At 37.3% G+C, this 21,161-nt stretch overlaps 2 protein-coding genes across 7 annotated transcripts in view; one reads left to right on the top strand and one right to left on the bottom strand.

Annotated features, from left to right (window-relative positions):
• Positions 1-348: 348 nt before the first annotated feature.
• On the top strand, positions 349-11,911 carry pfkfb4b (6-phosphofructo-2-kinase/fructose-2,6-biphosphatase 4b). Its single transcript, XM_051898265.1, is given in 15 exon segments — positions 349-552; positions 7,526-7,642; positions 7,730-7,826; positions 7,942-8,008; positions 8,468-8,542; positions 8,650-8,706; positions 8,902-8,937; positions 8,939-9,024; positions 9,140-9,347; positions 9,438-9,584; positions 9,662-9,766; positions 9,848-9,977; positions 10,058-10,120; positions 10,520-10,584; positions 10,669-11,911. Coding segments are annotated over 15 exon segments (1,365 nt in total). The 5' UTR covers positions 349-500; the 3' UTR covers positions 10,729-11,911.
• A 142-nt stretch (positions 11,912-12,053) lies between these two features.
• Positions 12,054-21,161, bottom strand: part of itpr1a (inositol 1,4,5-trisphosphate receptor, type 1a) — a 32,654-nt gene continuing 23,546 nt past the window's right edge. For all 6 annotated transcript variants that reach the window (XM_051898255.1, XM_051898257.1, XM_051898259.1 and 3 more), the window contains 18 exons: positions 20,595-20,778; positions 20,127-20,380; positions 19,676-19,876; positions 19,432-19,542; positions 18,538-18,633; positions 18,252-18,380; positions 17,463-17,558; positions 17,165-17,357; positions 16,730-16,852; positions 16,451-16,626; positions 16,146-16,310; positions 15,322-15,511; positions 15,133-15,222; positions 14,524-14,636; positions 14,279-14,444; positions 14,009-14,169; positions 13,466-13,627; positions 12,054-12,619 (listed from right to left, as the gene is read on the bottom strand). In XM_051898255.1, coding sequence (XP_051754215.1) covers positions 12,533-12,619; positions 13,466-13,627; positions 14,009-14,169; positions 14,279-14,444; positions 14,524-14,636; positions 15,133-15,222; positions 15,322-15,511; positions 16,146-16,310; positions 16,451-16,626; positions 16,730-16,852; positions 17,165-17,357; positions 17,463-17,558; positions 18,252-18,380; positions 18,538-18,633; positions 19,432-19,542; positions 19,676-19,876; positions 20,127-20,380; positions 20,595-20,778 — 2,697 coding nt within the window. In that variant the 3' untranslated portion in view covers positions 12,054-12,532. The remainder of the gene's footprint in view (positions 12,620-13,465; positions 13,628-14,008; positions 14,170-14,278; positions 14,445-14,523; positions 14,637-15,132; positions 15,223-15,321; positions 15,512-16,145; positions 16,311-16,450; positions 16,627-16,729; positions 16,853-17,164; positions 17,358-17,462; positions 17,559-18,251; positions 18,381-18,537; positions 18,634-19,431; positions 19,543-19,675; positions 19,877-20,126; positions 20,381-20,594; positions 20,779-21,161) is intronic.

The following is a 21,161-nucleotide window of genomic DNA, read 5'->3' as shown; positions in this document are numbered from 1 at the left end:
AGATAAAGCAAGGCATTATTATCACATTCTGCCCTTGGGTTCTTGATATTAAGCTGACCCACTGCATGTGTGCAGTACTGCTAATGAATGTGTATTTAAAAGGTGAACAGTACAATTTCTGTAAGTGGATTAGAATAGGTGGGTGTAGAGAGAGAGAGAGAGAGAGAAAGAGATGTCACTGTATTTCTTCATTATCTACAGCTCATTTTAATTAATCTACCCTTGAAAAGCAACTCATCTGGCATTACATAATAAGTGTGAGTGTTATAGGCGTTACTCTGGCCTCAATCTGTTTCTCTGAAGTCTGGGACTCCCATGTGGCTGTTTTTAGACGCGCGTCTGTAATCTAAACGCGCACACAAATCCTGTATTTAAAAGCACCGTGCTGCGGTGCGCTTCTAAACAATGATTCCGCGAGCCAATGGGGACAAGCTCAAGCTCTTCCACAAAAGCCCTCGCCTGAACACGTTTGCCGCCCGCTGCTCTTTATTATAACCTGGATGATGAGGAATTCTAGCCGCATTCGAGACAGACAAAACCCTGACGGGACAGGTAAGACACGAAATCTTCCCTCCAGCAACCGTGTTTGCGGGTCAGTTGTGTTTGGCATCAGGACCATATGAAACTCTTTTAACTGTGAACAGTGAGCTCGCAGTGAATGTGTTAAGTGAACTAATGCTTATTATATGGACGAAAGAAGTACTTCTAGCTTTCCCACGACATCTATCTATCTATCTTGAAATGGTAATAGTATGCAGGTAGGTATTATGTGAAAATGGGATTTTGTCTGTATTATATTGTGTTATGTTTGCGTTTTTATATAGATTGTTTATATAAGATTTTGTATGGCAGCATGGGTTAAATAAGAATTTGTAATGATTAAAGGCAGACACTCCTAGTGTTACTATAAGACATATGGCATGCATTCAAGACAATTCGGTCAGAGTGATGGATGTTAGAGCCTAATTTGGGGATTTTGTGTGTGTGTACTTAGATCAAATTGCATAGTATGCCTAAATTCTGACTTAGAGCTGCACTATCATCCAAGATATCATCCAAGATAAAACCAAACCATGATACAGATGTTACTTTGTTCTGTGCAATTGTACTGTCCAATATAATGTGTTAGTGTGCTGGTTTGAGATAAAGGGGTGGACAGGGGTTTTCAGAGTAGGTCTTATTAGGGTGTGTCAGCAGTGAGCCCTATTGGTGGGTGGATTACTATGGTAACACACCCTGGCAAAATATTTCAGGCCTTTGTGTAAGAGCTGATAAATCTTTCTGTGTCCGTGACCCATGTTAAAATTTATCTCTTTCTTTGTTTATCTTTTCTTTCCTGAGATATCTACTTCCTCCTATCAGTTCTCTTTTCCTTCTGTACTTTTATCTTTTTTGTCCTCTACATCCACAGAGAGTTCTTCCTTCTGTGCTTTCCTATTCTTCCTCCTTATGTTGTTTATTTCTTGCGCATGTGTGGCGCACTTTCCATTTTTGTCTTGCTCCCTCTCCCTTTATGGTTATCTGTGTGAAAGTTCAACTCTATTCCTCCAATCCTATTTAAGGATTCAGGCCTAAGTCGTTTTTGTGTCTGCGTTTGTGTATATGTAGGGATTCAGGTCTAACTTGGTTTTGTGTCTGCGTACATGTCTTTTTTCCATGTCTACTGAATTTGTATGGTATATATATATATGTAAGGTCCGCTGAATTGCTGGCTATCTAATGCAGTTTCAGCCCACTCACATACACAGAAAGCTCTCATGCTCTCATCTGTTTGTGAGTTTAAAAGGCTCTGATGTCACAGGCTGCTATGTGGGCGGTTGAGGAAGAGGGAAAGGGAAAGACATCTATTTTTGAAAAACAAATAATGCTCATTTAATAAACTCAAGCTCATTAACAGTCAAGCATTGTGATAGAATATGTTGTTTTAAAATTTTAAGGAAACAAAACATTTCCTCAAACTAGAGAATAGTGATGTCTTTTTTTCAAAACCATCAGATCATAATATTTAATAACAGCACTGCTTATTTTCCTGTAGATTATTAATGATTCTATTTATTATTATTAATGATTCTATTTAGTTAAAAGATGTTCTGTTAAAAGATGTCCTTCTGAACTTGATAATGATATCATGCTAAATGAAGACTGAACTAATACAGATTTTTTTCCTCCAAAACAATCATTCCACCAACAAGGAACAGTGAACAAAAATGTTCTGGAAAGTGATTTTGTGCCTCTCAGCAAAGGCACCACAAGGCGTCGCTCACTTACCGACCTCAGGCTTCTGGATGGTGAAGGGAAGGACAGGGAAGACGAGAAGCTCTGTCTTCTTTGCTAGGTTGAGCTGGAGATGTTCTTTCATCTGTGCCGAGATTTCCGCCAAGCAGTCTGAGATCCGTGCAGCTATCATCTGGTCGAAATGAAAAGTAGAGTAGTTTGTCATCAGCATAGAAATGGTAGGACAAACCATGTGGCTGTATAATGTGTCCCAGCGATGTAGTGTATATGGAGAAGAGGAGAGGTCCAAGAACTGATCCCTGAGGAACTCCTGTGACCAGATGATATGGTTTGGATATTAAATAGCTGCTTTTAAATCCTAATTATGTTTTAGTTTACTAATCAAAGTCATTATTACCAAGTAGGTCACTGTGTCTATAAAGGTGGAAATCCTTTCATACACATTATTATTCTATAATAATTCAAATATTATTTTAAAAACTCTTTGCCTATATTTCTTTATCTTTTTCAACTATTATTTGTCAGTGGACCTGATACCTACTAATTCTAAAAATTAGTTTTTGAGAACCACACAGATCTCAGGTGGAAAATATATTAGTGGTTGAGTACCTGAGCTTGCTGTTCTCCCACCTGTCTAAGGAGATTAGTCTTCCTGACCCGCTTACTGGACACTCACCTTTTTTCCCTCCCTCTCTTCATCACCTATTTTGTGTCTTTGCCATCTAGTTAAATGAAGAACTGTTGAAAATGTTTTAAGAATAATTAAGACAAATTAGAAAAATCTTGAATTCACATGCATCTTTTACACAAGTGTGATTCACCATTGAACCACAAGATGGCCCTATTATCCTGCTGTTTTGTTGAACCATTTTCTGTTGAGTTTATCTGCGGGATATCCCTCTGTAGCATCTGCAAAACAAACCCACTTAAAATAAATACACTGCTAGTGTAAGTTTGGACACATCTTACATTTTGATGTGCATGCTTATAATGGCTGAAACAAATTTTTAAAGGATTGGACTGGATAATAAAGGAAAAGCAGCCAACAAGTGACCAGCACACATGAAACGTTTAAAAAGCAAAAGCTGGTTGAAACTACATAAGAACTTTTTTGGTCACTAAATACTTTCATTTATGTTTCTGCATTATTTTGATGACTTACTAGACTATTATTTGAATTTTGACTTTGACTGGTAGTGTACATTAGCTAATTTCATTGTATCATAAATTCTCAGGCATATTAGCTAATATTCAGTATGTATAGGCCTATATGTATTATTATTTCTAGTAAACTTATATAAACTGATATAGCTAATGTACAGCCAGAAATATTGCTTATGATGGTCTAAGATCAGTTTCCGTACTTGAAACTACAATATTTCTCAAAACTATGAAAAAAAAAAAAAGCTTTTAAAGAGAGGAAAGTGCTCTTATTTTCAACTATCAAAAAATAAACATGATTCAGATGTGCAGACACCTCAGACTGTAACGGTTAAACCCTTGTTGAATGTTAACCCTGCTGAAAAAAAAAAAAACAGCTAAAACCAGCCTATGCTGGTTGCCTGGTCTTAGCTGGTTTAGAATGGTCTCCCAGGCTGGTTGGTCAACTTGTGCCTGACCAGCCGGACCAGCTAAAGAAGTGGTCAAAACCTCTCTAAAACCAGCTGCTAAATCAGCTGACCAGGCTGAAACACATGGCTTTAGCTGTTGTTTCTTTCAGCAGGGAAGACCATGCAAAACGTTATTGTTGTTGAAACCAAAACATTTCTGCTTATAATGATGAGCCTGTACTTTCTGTTTTAAGTATTTATAGGACAAAGTTCTTAGTAAAATTATTTACGAGTTTGTTGACGAAAAAGAACAGAATGTTCAAGTCCTGTAAGATATTTACCATGCGCCCCTCACAGCGCACGCCTCCTCGTGCAGTGTTTTTGGTATTCTATTGGTCGACTCCTTTCTGGCGAGGGGCTTTGATTGGACAAAGACACATCAACATTCACGACCCATGTGCAATTCATGTGAACAGCAGCAGAGCTGTTTTTTTCCCCTCAAACTTATGCCATCGCTTCGTAACTTCTTCTTTGCCTTCCTGTTCAGTTTGTTTGGCCACATCATTAAGTAGTTTTACGGTAGATTTTAACACACGAGATACATTGTGATATTAGTGTGCGTTGTGTAATTTTCAGCGCATGTGTGCCTTCTAACCCAGTACTAATATTATAACCAACATCTCTTGCATTTTAAACGATTTTAAACGAGTTTAAAATATTCAGTGAGTTATTACGTTTTTTTTTTCTTGCATGCAATGCGCTATTCAGCGAAAAAAGTGATAAAAAATCATGTTAGACGTTGTCGGTCTCATAACAAAACTGATTATGCAGCCTAAAATAAGCTGTTTTATTCATATATTAGTGGCCAGTTGCATAAACTGCGTAGACAAGTCCTTACAAGTCATCTAATTTTTTAATACCTTTTTAAAAGTCAGATGAATAAAACGTAGACCGATCTCGTTTTTAACCGAAAAGTAAGTGGCTGTGTTTATGCAACGAGTCATTCATTGCCTGATTATGAAACTTTTTTTTTTCTCCAATTTTTTTTTTCTTTAGCAAGTTGCGCGTTTTTTGTTGGTATTACGGTAAAGTCGGTCATTGATAACGCTCAGCCGATATGACATACAGCCCACCGTAAGCAGCTCAGTTAGTTCCCTCAGTAACAGAGGTCAGGCGTAGAACTCTGAAGAACCGGGTCATGATAATACAGCCAGGATGAGTTCAACAGAAGATGTTATAATAGCGATTCCCAGAGAGCTCACACAAAACCCACTGCGGAAAATATGGATGCCATGCAAGAACGGACTGCCGGAAAAACACATTTCTCAAAAGAGAGGTATGCTTTCGGCGAATACCAGCGTTTCACGACTACAAACGATCAGAGACAATGTAGTTATGTGCATGTGTTCACTTTATGTGTTATTGTCCCAAACGCGCTTATTTTTATTACAAATTCCCGCGTAATTTTTGATACTTGCATGCCTACACGCGCATCTGTTAGATTTTTACCTTTGGTTTTAGGTGCGAATGTACCAGGGTTAGTGTGCCGTATCTTTTAGGTTTAGGGGGAAATATGTTAAAAGTTAGCATCTGGAGTCGAGTAATAATATGCTCCCAGGTGCGGAAGTAATGGCGTATGCTGTTTTTAGGAAAATTCTTACCATATGTGCTTGTTTGTAATCATTGATTTAATTATGTAATTTCATCGGATAATATTCCGAGTGCACTTTGTAGCCTTGCATTTAAAGATGAAGCACTATACTGCAAGTAAACCCAGTGAACACCGGCTAAATAGGCGTCGCATAGTAGGCTAAGACGGGAATGATGCAACCAGGACCGCATGCATCAAAACCTGACGGATACATAAAGTACAGTAAGCTACATTGAAGCTCGCTCTATAGTATTTAGCAACAGTAATTTCCTCCCAATGTCTGGCAAGAGTAAACACTGAGTGTTTGGGAACAGCTTATGTCCAAAGCGTCACAAGTCTAAAGTGCTGTATCACTAGCTCCGCAGCCCGCCCTCTACGTATTTACTTCATATACTAGTATCAAGTCAGCATCATGAGCATATCAGCTGAATATCCTGTAATGTGAGATACAAGGCAAGCATGTTTTCAGCACCGGTACTTTTTTTCTTCTTTTTTTAAGCACCGGTACTGTACAGTAGTTGCGTGCATTGTGTTGCGTCGCTGGTGTTCTATTGGCTGAACCCTGACTGTAGACGGTCTCTGATTGGTCAATGGCGCATCAACATTCGCGGCCCATGTGCTCAGTGTGTGAACACTGAACTGCAGGATCTCGGATGCTCTAAAGCTCATGCTGATCATCAGCTCATTGTCCCCCTGATGATAAACATCATGAGGGAATGTGATCTGGTGTTTGTCGTTTTCATGTTTTGATATACAGAATGAAACAATTCATTACATTCTGGTAGTTTTATTGGCTACAGAAAAGTCCACACTAAAAATCTGGGACGCAGAAGTTGTAATATTTAAGATTCTACACTATTTCTAAGTCTCTAATCAAATAAGCAATTTGTGACATTGATAATCATCCTTTTGGAATTATTTTTGAAATGATTCCATAGTGGAAATTGTGCAGTCTGGTTTTCAGCTGTCTTGCCTAGAATGAAAGCTGTTTTAATGTTCCAGAGGGGGTTAAAAAATACCATCATGTGCTATCCTTTTCTATTTTGAGAAAAGTGGTGAACCTTTGTGGTTGCATTCACTCTGTAAAGCAAAATGTGGCTGTGGGTGGGAAATAAGTATTGTGGTTTGAATTTAGGGATGTCCTTTAAATTCCTTGGGGCCTGTTGCATTTAAATGGGCAAAAAGTAAGCGTGCAACAGTTGAGTTTTTTTCCAGCTCACTGTGGCTCCAAAGCTGCTGCCATACAGGGTTTTAAGAGAAAGTTTATAGCCTTTTAAAGAGCAGGTTTGCTGAGCGACGCCGTTTATCAAAGATGCTCTACGCTTGTATGGACTTACTTAATTATATGCTGATTTTCATCTAATTGGCAGATGTTTTGAACTCCATGAACCTAAAGTTGAATGAGCTGTACTTGCGACACAATCTGATGCTGAAAAGTCTCAGTAGGATTCCTATTTAACTAGTCAGCAGAGAATAAAGTACACCATGCACATGATCTCTCAGTATCTGAGGAATCAGCAGAAATTGAGGAGCTTGATAACCATGAGAAATGAATTTTTGTTTAGTGAAGTGCAGAAAATAAAATATCTTATAAATGTCAGAAGGACTGAATGTATTAAAAAGAGGTAGAATCTGAGTTTGTTACATTGTGTGTGTGTGTGTGTGTGTGTGTGTATATATATATATATATATATATATATCTCAAAAGATTTGGTTCAGCCATAAATTGATATAATTCTGCAGAAATAATTTCTTATGTCAGTGTTTTGGTTGAATTTGGTTAACGTAAAGAGTATTAAGGGAATGAAACCAATGTTTCCTAAGGCTTTCATAATATTTCACAATAACCAGAATACATTTATTAACATCAAACCATAAACAAATTAAAATTCTTTCAGAAGCCTCAGAGACGCTGCATGTCTGTTACCCTGACCGACGTTCGTCTCTGTCCACATGGTTGGCTCTGTCAGATTTTTTTATATTAACTGAAAATGAAACAAAGGCCATATTCACTGTCCTTTCTGCTGTACAAAGAACAATTGATATTTACAGATGCATTTTTATTCTCTGTCTCTCTGTCTCTTGGCAGTTTGCATGACCAACTGTCCCACTCTCATTGTGACAGTGGGCTTGCCAGCGAGAGGAAAAACCTACATTTCTAAAAAACTCACACGCTACCTCAACTGGATTGGTGTAGCAACAAAAGGTATGGAAATGATGCATAATGCACACATACTTATGAACAATTAAAGATTAATTCTACAGCCAGTAAATCTGTGTATTTTTTTTGCAGAATTCAATGTGGGACAGTATAGGAGGGAGTGTGTGAAAATCTACAAGAGCTTTGAATTCTTTCGTCCTGATAATGAGGAAGGGCTGAAGATAAGAAAGTAAGATTCAGCATGTTTTATTACGTTTTGTTTGTTGATGCTTGTTTTTATATTTTTGCTGTTGTTGTGCATTTTGGGTTGTCATGTGATTGTTTTTTTGGTTGGTTTTTTTAAGGCAGTGTGCTCTGGCAGCACTTAATGATGTCAGACAGTACCTTAGTGTTGAGGGTGGCCAGGTTGCCGTGAGTAGATTTTTATTTATTTTCTATTTTATTTTATTTTTTTTAAGAAATTAATACATGTAATTAGCAAGGACACATTCAATTTGATCAAACGTGACTATAAACATTTATAATGTTAAGATTTCTATTTCAAATAAATTATTTTGAGCTTTCTAGTAATCAAATAATCTATCACAACATTCATAATAATTATAAATGTTGCTTGTGCACCAAATCAGCATATTAGAATGATTTCTGAAGGGTCACTGAGTAATGACTGCTGAAAATTCAGCTTTTCCAACAAAGGAATAAATTACCTTTTTACTAAAATATATTAAAATAGAAAACGGTTATTTTAATTGTAATACTATTTCAAAGTATAATGGTTTTTGATCAAATAAATGCAGCCATGGTGAGCATAAGATACTTTTTTTCAAGGACATAAAAATAATCTTATTTATAAGTGTGCTGATTTTTCAGGTGTTTGATGCCACAAACACAACCAGAGAACGGAGGGCCACCATCATGAGATTTGCAGAACAAAATGGCTATAAGGTAAGTTATGCAGTGACAGTGGCATGTGACATTCATAAACCTTCAGCATTGTAGTTTCTTCACTCTTTTACTCTATTTTTATCTTCATGTCTCTATTTTTGTCTTAGGTGTTTTTTGTGGAGTCTTTGTGTGAAGACCCCAAAGTTATTGCAGAGAACATTGTGGTAAGGCAGTAAATAAATACTGACAAAAGATTCAAAGTTGTAATATTCCAGTGATTTGTAATCTCTCAGTTTTAATCAGAGATTCTAATCAGTGATTGAATGATGAATCTCCAGCATTTATCCTCAATACATTAGTAGTTTTTTATTACATTATCCCAGCATTCATTTCTCTTCTTTTTGTGTGTTGGAGAGCAGCAGGTGAAGTTGGGAAGTCCTGACTACACTGACCTGTAACACTGAAGAAGCCATCCAGGACTTTATGAAGAGGATCAAATGCTATGAGAACAGTTACCAGCCACTGGATGAAAACCTAGACAGGTCAGAAATCCAATTTCATTTGTTCCCAAATGTGTTCCACCCGAGAGTAAATACCACATCATATTATTAATACACTTTGTATTAAGTTTCTTTAATGTTGTGTATTTTCTTACAGGGAGTTGTCATACATTAAGATAATGGACGTGGGTCAGCGGTATTTGGTGAACCGCGTCCTCGACCACATTCAGAGCAGAATCGTTTATTATCTGATGAACATCCACATCACACCACGCTCCATCTACCTCTGTCGCCATGGAGAGAGCGACCTCAACGTCAGAGGTCGCATCGGAGGGGATTCAGGCCTGTCGTCCCGTGGTAAAGAGGTGCGTTACGGTATATGTGTCTGTGAAAGATTGTCTACAGGATTGGTCAATTGGATTCACCATCTCTCTTCTGTTTCTCGTATGTGTCAGTTTGCTCAGGGTCTAGGGAGGTTTATTCAGGATCAGAATATAAAGGATCTCAAGGTGTGGACAAGTCAGATGAAGCGGACCATTCAGACCGCTGAGGCGTTGGGTGTACCGTATGAACAATGGAAAGCGCTTAATGAGATTGATGCTGTAAGTGTTATACGATGACGTTTTCTTTCTAATTGCATTTAAAAGTACCAAGTCAGTGACTTTCAGCGTGTGTGCAGGGTGTGTGTGAGGAGATGATGTATGAGGAGATCCAGGAACATTTTCCTCTGGAGTTCGCCCTCAGAGACCAGGATAAATATCGGTACCGCTACCCTAAAGGAGAGGTGTGTTGAAAAGCTAGATTTACAATCCGTTAGAAAAAATCCTCATTAAATCTGAGAAAATGTAACATTCTCTCTTTACAGTCTTATGAAGATCTGGTCCAGCGGTTGGAGCCCGTCATTATGGAGCTTGAACGTCAGGAGAATGTTTTGGTTATTTGTCACCAGGCTGTTATGCGTTGTCTGCTTGCTTACTTCCTGGACAAGAGTGCAGGTGTGTAGATGGGAACATGCCATCGTCAATTAAATATTTCCATATTGTTATGATCTTTAACCTTTTTATTTGCCCTCCAGAAGAGCTTCCGTATTTGAAATGTCCTCTACACACAGTTCTGAAGCTTACACCTGTGGCTTATGGTAAGAAACTCATCTCTCTCACACACATAGTCATACATAGCTGTGCAAGTGCACATCATATTCTTGTATCTTCACCCAAAAATGAAATTTGGGATCAGTTATGATCTCAATATCCCATATGAACAGCAGAAACTATTGAGCATTTTAACACTAAGAACAGAACGAGGAAAGCCGACTTTAATTAAGTAGTTTGATGTAGCCAAAAATGAATTGGAGATTATTTTACTCTGTTACGGCAGTGATTTATGAAAGCACTTCAAGACACGCTGAGAAATTAGCAGAATCCTTGAGGGAGCATTTCTCCCTGGTGTTTTATTTGTTGAAGAGCTCATTTAATTACTTGGAAACATGACCTCTTGAAATGTACTTTAATGTAACCTAGATTCTCTCCTGTACTAGGATGTAAAGTGGAGTCAATCTATCTTAATGTAGAAGCAGTGAACACTCACAGAGACAAACCTGAGGTAAGAAAACCACAGTCGTTTTGCATATATAAATATTAATTCTGTTGGGTTTTGAACTTAAATTAAAAATCTGTCCTTTGACAGAATGTGGACATCTCCCGTCTGGCAGAAGAGGCTCTTCTCACTGTTCCAGCCCACTATTGACCTATGGCATCCTGTTCATAAGCAACACTCCATCAGGCTGTTCCATCCTTTTTATGTGACTCCTCTAATTGGTTTCTATGTGTTTTGAAAACATTGGGCAGAAAGTCAGTTATGAGTCCTGAAGACTGAGCAATTTTAGGCCTCAGATTTGTATTTTTTCTCTTCTCAATTGCCATATAGGTGACTGGAATCCAGTTATTGATTTAATAACCCTAGTGTTGGGGTGTGGGTGTGAGTGTGCGTTCACATGTGTAGGTCTGTGCTTGCATTTGAGACTGGCTCAGAACAGATTTGAATGAGATGCAAGTATTCTTTACTTAAGATTTTTGCTGAAATCATTAACATTTTGTTTTGTATGTGGGACTAAATGATTGGTGCAGGTGTGTGTCTTCTCCACATAATGACTGTTTAATGTTTGATTTGCTTTCTGGCTTCACATTTCTTTAAGCAATAATTTACATCTCAGTCATTCACACAGTGGAGTTTAAATTAAGTGTTTTGGCTGTTATTTAACACTAAATGCTATACATGAAAACAGAATACACAACTCGGTTTTAAAAAATCACTCCAGATTTATCAGCGCACATAAACTTTACTTTGTACAGTGTTGAAACCACCGGGATGTTGCAGCTTCTATCAGACTTGTGACACATGAGCGTTTTAAAAATGCTCAAATGTAGCAAGGAATTTTCAAATATATTACCTCTGTTATGTTTCCTGCAAAATATAATGTTTACATTTTTAAAGCCTTGGTACAAAGTTGGCTTTTTTTTTTTTTTTTTTTGCACATTAAGCATACTTATTTTCTTTAATAACTATTTTTGGACTAAAAACAATTTCTTAAATCTCAACTATATATATATTTGAAATTGATTTGTGCTTAAAATGTTTTTTTTTTTTTTTGTAAGATACAGTCTATAGTGTTTATGGAGATAAGGTGATTGAAATGTTTTCATCTCAATTATTGTCATGCTTATTACCAGTACTGTTTTTTTTTTTTTTCCTATTGTTTGAAGAGCACTTCTGAGAACCGAATGTGAAGAGCTCTGTAAATCTGTCATTTAATCTGTCCTGCGGGTCGCTGTGATCGGCAGGGCTGAATATGCTAATGTGTTTGAAGCTCATGGTTCTCAAATTTGACGCACAATGTCACATTTTCTCATTAAATCAATCTGCCATGTAATATTGTCTCCAAGTTCTGATAAATTATTTACACAATTTTGCATCTTTATAGCAGATATTTTTCTATGAAGCGAACCTAAATTTTAAAGCCAATTTAGTCTCATTCATTGTTAGCTGATACTATAAAAAATGTTTACAGACCATTTTCTAGTAAAAGTCAGTGTAGGTGTTTATTAAACCTTCCATATGGTTGTCAATCACAGTAACAGAAATTCTAAAAGAGAGAAATATCAAAATAAATATACACAGAAAAAAATATACAAAAATATCACACATTATATTAATCTCAAACTGGATCCATTTTGATAAAAAGGTGCAAAGAAAACCAGAGGGACATAATTCTGAGAACCACTCCGTGAAAGTATCCTATAATACTATACTCATACACAGTGCAAAGATTCTTGTGATCATGTCAGTGCTTAAAAAAAATTAATATAGCACCTCATACAGCAATGAGGTTCAAAATATCATGATTCAAGGCCTTTCGAGTGAGCGTACAGATCCACGTGGCTAGACATGACCATGTTAGAGTCCATACTAAGACAATATAACATGCTTTTATGAGCACATACATGCTTGACTGGTGCTCCCATGATGTCAGTCAGACCTCAGGCCCCGCCTTTCATGCTGGCTGCTGTGGGTTGATATTAAGGTGGGCGGGGTTTCCCAGCAGACCAATCCGCTGCTTGTGTTTCCTCTGCTCAGTCATCTGAAGATTGATACACAAGGATGAGTTCAAACAAAACAATTAAAGGTGTAAGCGATTTTTGAAAAACGCTGCTGATAGTAGTGCTGCACACTAATATCCAATCAGCAGTAAGGGGCGTATACACATGATGGGGGAGGAGAGAGAGCTCAGTGAAGACAGGCATTAGCAGAATGACTACAGAAAGAGAGAGATGGCAGAGATGTGTGGAATATCTAAACCTCCTCCACCGCTCATTTCAAGCATCGTCTCCCAAAGTGTGTCCAAAAAGTGAGAACATACTCTTTAATACGTTTTTTCTTTTGGTTTCCCTTTAGTGATCGCTATAACTTCTTAATGTTGTCACATTTGTAATTTATTAGTTACTTGGACTATTGTGTTATGTAGCTAGGGAGCTGTTCATGAAAATGGTGTTTGTTTTTTGGGATTGAAGGGATGAATTTGCCAACGAAGAAGTAGAGGAGCTAAAAAACAATTAAACATTCAACCTGAATTATCATAGTAAAACAAATTGCTTTCACTTATTGATGACATTATACCCTCGAGCGGCAGGCACAGCAGATTCCGCCATAGTTGTTGCCTGTGTTGTACGTGAATGCGGGGGTGGGGGCATCAAGATAGGAGTATGATCCTTTTGGGTAGGGGCGTGTTTGTTTTGGTGATTTCAAATATCAACAGCGTTTACCAGAAAGCGCTTACTGCACCTTTAAGTTAGATATACACACCTCATACCACAAATTGACAGCTTATGCAATTTTAGTGTAGAACAGGCTTTTTGTTTTTTTTACAACTTTGGAAGAATTTATAGTGTGTACTCACACACTTTTATTAAACAAGTTGCACACGCACCTGCTCTTTGAGCTCTGTGAGCTGATTGGTCAGGTTGGAGACCAACCTCATTGTGGACTCTAGTTTCTCCTGCAGACTGCGTAGTTCATTCTGTTCACCCTCTCCATCACTGCTGACCAGTGACATGGCCCTCATACGAGGAAACCAGTCCAAATTGTGTTCCTGGATGGAGGTTAAAGAGGTCATGCTAACCGATAAAACAATTTATGGTTTTATTAAGCTGCTTTTGCATTTTAAATTTTTTGTTTTATACAAACAAAAAAATTAAAATGCAAAAAATATACATTATATTAGATTTTAAGTTAATATAATTTTTATCCTATAATTTTTGTCTTATAAACTTGCTTCATCTTCCTGCCCCCATTTCTAGAATGTTAAAATAAATATTATCCTCAAAAAAACAAAAAAAAAAACAACTACTGACCTTCTAAGGGCAATGAGCTTCAGATGATTAGTATCAGATCACACACAAAAATATATGTTTTCTCATAAAAGCCTCGTGATAATTTCAAAGTAGACAGTCGCCACCATGGATGCTCTCACCTTGATCATCTGAGCTACGTAGCTCTCAGGGCCTGTGTATTCAGTGGAGTCCTTGACCCGCACCAGCACAATGAAGAACAGGTAATGCCATAGGTTGTGCTCTTCCTTGATGTGCTCCTCAAACGTCACTGTTTTATTATCAAACTTATCTCTCTCCAAACCTGTGGGTGAACAAGAAAATTACCCAAAAAATAAAAACCCAATCGCATGTAAAGGCACATATATGGTTAAGGATAACTGATTGTTGAGAGGATGTGTGTCTCATCTCACCGCAGATGAAACATGTGGTCTTGAGGATCTCCTCTTTTCTCTGCTTCTCACTTCTCAGGTCGGCAAATGTGTCAATGATGACACCAAAGATGAGATTCAACACAATGATGATCACCAAGAAAAAGAACAGAAGATCATACACGACGCGTGCAGCGAACAGACGCTCCTGAAAGCACACACAGGTTTTGATTGAGGCTGTTATTAAGAAAAATGAACTGTTATTGTAAATATATATTTGTGCGCACCTCTTTGGATGGCTTGCGCAGAACATCTCCAACTCCACCACCACTCCTGAGACCGTGACTCAGTACAGTGATCATACACATCCACAGAGAATCACACGCTCGCTCTACATCATCTATAAACACAAAATACTCAATGTAAAAGCACTATTTCCACTCACTGCCAGTGTACGACTGATGCACAAAATATTGCCTAAAAAGGATAATTTAATATTTAAAAGATTGGATAATATGATTGAAATAACTGGAATAGAGCTGTCACTTTTAAGTGTAATTTTAATACATTAATAATAATTACTGTTATTTTAGTTAATAATAAATATTATTATTAATATTATTATTATAAATTTGATCAATTATTAATTAAAATAAAATAACAGATTTAATCTTACCCCTGATCTGAATGCTATTACAAAATTTTTTTTTACTAAAAACATATTTTACATGTCTAACATGATAATGTCTTTAAATTATGCTCATAATATTTAAATTTGCAGGAAAATATTGATATATGTAATTTATTTGATTAATTAATCAGCATATCATGCAATTAACTGAATTAAACATTTTAACCAATTGACAGCCCTAGTTAGAATAAATTTCACTGCTCACCCTCCTCCACATCCGCAGGGAGACACGACCCATTTTTTACATTGCAGACCCCCTCAGACAGGAAACCAGCAGCCAAATTTACTCCCTCCTCTGACACACACACATTCATACACAACAGAAAAGATATTCAAAACCACCAGTATGAACATTACTTTGTGATTTGCTTTGGTGTGTGTGTGCATGTGTTACCCAGAGTGCCATTGGGGATGCGGTTCACCTCCAGGATGAAGTCGTCCTTAAAGAACATATATCCAACAATGGAGAAGAGGTAGACCAGGATCAGACCCAGAACAGCTGTCAGGACAATAGAGCGGCCGTTTCGTGTCACACTCTTGATTACGTTCAAAAGAGTCTCTTCCCTGTTCACCAGGTCAAACAACTACACTCACACACACAGAAGTACAATAAATTAACATTAGTGAAGTAAATATTTGCTCTGACAATTATTTAATTCTATACTAAATGATTAAATGCATCATGAAAATATGTCACTCTTCGGTTATATATATAATAATTATTTTGTTTAAAAAATAAAAAACCCATAATGTTATTATTTATTTATTACACAAAAACATATATTATTAAAAAAAAAACATAATATTTTTATGTATTTATTCATTCGTCACCTTATTTTATATTAGGTGTCTTTAACTACTGTGTACTTGTACGATGTATGTTGTATTGAAAAACACTTTTGCTGCTATTGTGGTGAGATAGGGTAAGGTTAGGTTAGGTTAGGGTATGCTTTCATGGTATGGTTAGGTTTAAGGGTGGGTTAAAGTAGTAAGGGAAGGGTCAACAGTGTAATTATAGATGCAATTATAGAAATTAATTACAGCTGTAATTACATGCATGTATTTTTTAAATATAAGTACAATGTAAAAACATGTATGATAAGAGAAGTGTATCAAATGATTAAGTTAAATGTTAGTACATAGTAGTTAAAGACACTTAACATAAAGTGGGACCAAAAATTTTGTCTCCAAACAATGTAATAAGGTTTTCAGACAGACCAGTAGACTGTAAAAGAAGACGTGTCCAAAAAGGCCCAGAGTGCAGATGAGAAGGTACAACAGATGAAACAGGAACTCTTTATCCATCACCATCACCCGGTAACCACGGGTAAACGTCCCACGGTTACCCACAAAGCTCAGCATGAACACTATCTTATTACAAACCTGTGCAGACACCAAATGAGGTCAGAGTGTCAATAAAGACTGACACCATGTAATTTAAATTTTTAAAGAAACTGTGTGTACAGTGTAAGAAGTTATATGCACTCAAAATAAAGCCCTCCCATGTGTGTTTGTGATCTTACATTAAAAGCTCCCAGGAGTGTCAGCATATGCTGCAGCCCCACTGAGAACCCCAGCTGCAGAACAGTGGAGATGACCAGGACTCGCACTGCGTTCGGCCTCGGTGACATTAACACAAAACTCAATGACCCCAACAAACACACCCACAGCAACAGAGAAAGAGAAGGATCCAGTGAACCTGAAACATGCACATCACATGTACGGTGTAAATGTTCAAACACAGGTCAGGGATATTGTGGAAAGAAAGTTTGAATCGTGAGGACACTATAGAGAGAGCTCACTTTCACTCATTCCGTCCAGAGGGTAGAAGAACGCCACCAAAAGATTAATGAGAACAGCCAGGTTAAAAGACACATTACTCCAGAACGACATGTTCCGGCTACACCAATACAAAACTGGCTGTGCTAAAAACAAAATGAAAGGGATATATTTCAGAAATTATGATATAGAAAGCTTCTCATGTACAATTAGACAACTATTTGCTCAGAATGGCTCAGTGTATAGCATAATTTGAACATTTTTTCATAATTTTGACAATAAAAAAGACAACATAAAACATGTAAAGTACTACCAGTTTTGCAACTAATAAAATGTTTAAAGTGAATGTACATCTAACATAAATGGAGAAGAAGGGGCTGAATTAAACCATTTTCAAACACTAAAATGAAACACTAGCGAATGAACATGCAAAGAAAACCATGCAAACACACATTTACCTCTTAGTTTTTTCTGCCACCTCATTTCATTGAAGAGATCATCTGCGTGCAGGAAGAAGTCATTTATTTTACTGCCCTGTTCGTCTCTCTCTGTACCATAGTACACACGCAGCTTGGATTCATTTGTCAGAAAAGAGCAGATATTCGGTACGGGAAACACAATCTGTTCCATAGTGCGATCCTGGCGGACTATCTGTGTATATAAACACATAAAAGAGCACGTGCAAAGATGAGACTTTAAAAACAATAAACAACATGTATATCAAGGTTTTATGTTAAAAGCATTTGAATGTTTTACCTCTATCTGTGCGGTGTGTTTTGTGTAATACTCCAGGGCCTGGTCCTCCCCGCCTGGTTTTAGTAGTATTTGTAACTCCTTGTTGTGACGCGACAGCTGAAATGGCAGGTTAATCAGATCACAACAATGATCTAATGAAGCGCTCTTAGATAAAGAGATATGCCATTTAGTATTATGGTTGGGGTTACCATTGGGGTCCGGACCTCAGTGTTTTTTGAGGTGTATATAATAAAGGTTGTGAAATAATTGCCTAATATTAACTCTGCTTTGGTGCTGCAAGAATATTGCACAATGCCAAGATTACTGACTTCTCGTCTGAGATGCCTCAGTAGTCTAACTCCGCTCGTCATTGTCAAAATGTTTGAGATCCCCAATCAAATCAAAGTAGGCAGGCTTTATGTTCACAGATGTTCATTAGATAAATTTTCTAATTAAACTCTTCTTATGCAATGCCCAAAACTGACACTTCCTAACAGGTAAAAGTAAAAATTGGCTTTGGTATAGTAAATACTGTACCAAATAAAGTAAATAAAGTAACTTTATTGTGGATTAAACAGAATCAAAGGAATGGTAATCTAACTCTCGCTGATGGAAGTGACATACGTAATTGAAACTACACATCTGTCTTCACTTGTATCTTTTGCCACAGTTGAAAACTTGCCATATATTGCAAAATACAGTTTCAATATTTATGGCCGGCAAATGTTTTCCATATACCCTACACTTACAGATGTGACAAAAGTTAAGTTTGTGCAGGAGTTTCATATGTGCAGGAGTGTGTGGGTGTACCTGATGTGCAAGGATATAGATGTTGTGTCCAACATTGCGTGGCGAAGCAGCATGGTCCTCTCCATTCTCCTGTTCCTCATCCTCAAATTCTGTCTCCCCCTGCTGGTAGGCCATTTTCATCACCTCCACCTTGAACATGAACACACACAGCTGGGGTTGTGCAAATGTTGCATCCAAATAATGTTAATGTTTATGGTTTACTATCTGTCTACATAGAATGACTCCAAGGTATAGTTAAAGCAATGAGTGAAGCAGGATATTCTGGCATAATAACTAACATACTCACTAGTTCTTTTGGTCTCATGTTGTACAGGATTCTTTCTGCATTCTCGCTGTCGTGACGGCTCTCCATGATGGCCAACAGTAGCTTAGATGCATTATTCTAAGAAAAAGTACAATCATGTAAATTTATTGGTAATAAATAGATTAAACCCTAAAACATTCAGTTATTTAATTTAATTATTTATAGTTATTTGAATATATTACCACTCCCAGTTTTTTAAATAAAAAGCAATTAAGAGGAATTACAGCAGAAGTACCAAATATATCATGGGGGCCTTCAAATATTGTCTTTTGAAATCAAAAGGGTTGAGAAGAACTGCTTTATAGGACTTGAGGCCTGACCAATTTGCATTGTTAAATTTGATGTTACTAAGAGATGAGAAGGTTGTTATGAAGCGACTTTTGTGCGCAAAAAAACAACAACAAAAATAACAAGTTTATTCAACAATTTCTTCTCTTCCCCGTCAGTTGCCCACACTGTTGATGTAGTAAACACAGTGCAGCGCTTCCAGGTTCTACATCCGAACGGCAGCTCAGTATTGGCCGACGCTGTAACACGTGAGCAGCACGTTGCATGCGTGTGATTCTGATGCAGGAACTGGCCAATAATGAGCCAGCGTTCTGACGTATAACACAGAAGCACTGCACTGAGTCTACAACGTAGACCATGTAGTTAAACCACTGTAGTCGCATGGACTATTTTAACGATGTCTTTAGTACTTTTCTGGGCCTTGAAAGTGGTAATTAAATTGCTGTCTATGGAGGGGTCAGAGAGCTCTCGGATTTCATCAAAAATATCTTAATTTGTGTTCCGAAGATGAACAAAGGTCTTACGGGTTTGGAATGACAGAATTTTCATTTTTGGGTGAACTAACCCTTTAAGATTAAAGTGATGTACCTTTAATTCTAGAACCAGATCCATTCTCTTTCTGCCCAGTGGATTAATATCATTCAGAATCAATGCAATGATGATGTCGATGCCATTAGACTCATGGGTGGCGATGCAATTCTGCAAAAAAATGCATATAACAGGACACATTCAATATGGGAAGTATGTTTATGAGTGATGGAAAGGTAATAAATGCAAAACAGAGAAAAAATAAAGGCAAAAATTATGATTGTGTTAATGTTTGTGTACATGCCTGGTTATCATGGCAGGGCCCTTGACAGTATTCAGTGAGGCTCTCTACAGTCTGATTAATGAGAGCCACATTATGCTGGTTGATATAGAGTCCTAACAGCCCCAGGCCTCCTGTTGTGCTTCCACAGATACAGTCGAGGAACTGCAGGGTCTCACACACCAGGTTATAATTGTTCTTGTTGTTCTGACAGCGCAGAAAATTCTGCAGGAAAAAAAGAAAGTTTTAAACATATATGATGTACAGAACCAGACCAAACCAATATCAAAAAACAGCACACAGTCCATAAACAAGACCCTGTGACCCAAGACAATATTGGTATAAATTTGAAACCAAAAACACAGTGTATTGAGTTCATTCAGGCTCAGGTCAGGTAGTGGACCTCTAATCAGCCCAGAACAATAAAAAGAAATATAAATGTGACAGAAGGAGAAGCAGACAATCACACACACACCTGCAGGTCTCGATTGTGATTCTCGCACAGCAGCTGTAGGAAGCGTAGGATTGGTTGCATGATGAGAATGACAGGGCTCATCTCTCCCTGCTCTGTTCCTTTATCTCCGCCCCCTTTGTCTCCATCAGCAGCGCCATAAACCTCCTCAGGGTCAGCATCTCGTCGATACGAACCAAAGGCCTTTTTAGTCACAGCAGATGCTTCCAGCAACTGCTCACGAGCATCATCAGTCACCACAATACCTGAATCTTTTTCTGGAGAGAAAAAAAGAGGTTTTGAATCTCATCATGATGACAGATCTTTTCATAAAGTGCTATATCAAATTTAATAGCAACATACTTAAACAAGTATTTGGACACTAAACGATAAATGGCATTGCTTTAGAAAACAAAATATGAAACCAAATGGCAATTATTTTAAAGAAAGATAGCATATGAACTTTGATAACAAAGTATTGACAGGCCAGACCTCTCCGGCGTTGTGGGGTATCTTTGTCTGGAGTGTTGTCATCACGCCGCTTGTTGCCCAGGTCACTGGTGTTGACAGTAACAGTGGCTTTTATCTCAAGCTGAGCCGCTTTCATTCTGTCATAAAACACCCTGAAAAACTTTTCGGAATTCTTGTCGTCTGTTAACCGTTTGAAGAAGGAATGCTGCAACGAGATAAAAATACAAACATAAATCCATCATTATAATAATATGTAATGTTCTATGGAAAACTTTAAATGTATTTCAGAACTGACATAACAGAACTGAAATATTATTACAATTTAAAATAACTGTTTTCTATTTTTATGTATTTTAAAATATAATTTATTCAGATGATCGCAGAGCTGTCACATGATCCGTCAGAAATCATTCTAATATGCTGATTTCTTATTATCAATGTTGAAAACAGTTAAACCATGATCGTTTTTTTCAGGATTCGTTAATGAATAGAAAGTTCAAAAGAACAGCTTTTATTTTAAATAGAAATCTTCTGTAACATTATAAAGTCTTTACTGTCAGTTATCATCAAATAGCTGAATAAAAGCAT

Source organism: Ctenopharyngodon idella, chromosome 6, assembly GCF_019924925.1.
Source record: "Ctenopharyngodon idella isolate HZGC_01 chromosome 6, HZGC01, whole genome shotgun sequence".
NCBI classification, from domain to species: domain Eukaryota; kingdom Metazoa; phylum Chordata; class Actinopteri; order Cypriniformes; family Xenocyprididae; genus Ctenopharyngodon; species Ctenopharyngodon idella.
The sequence above is the reverse complement of the archived record's forward strand: the minus strand, read 5'-3'. Positions and strand labels throughout refer to the sequence as shown.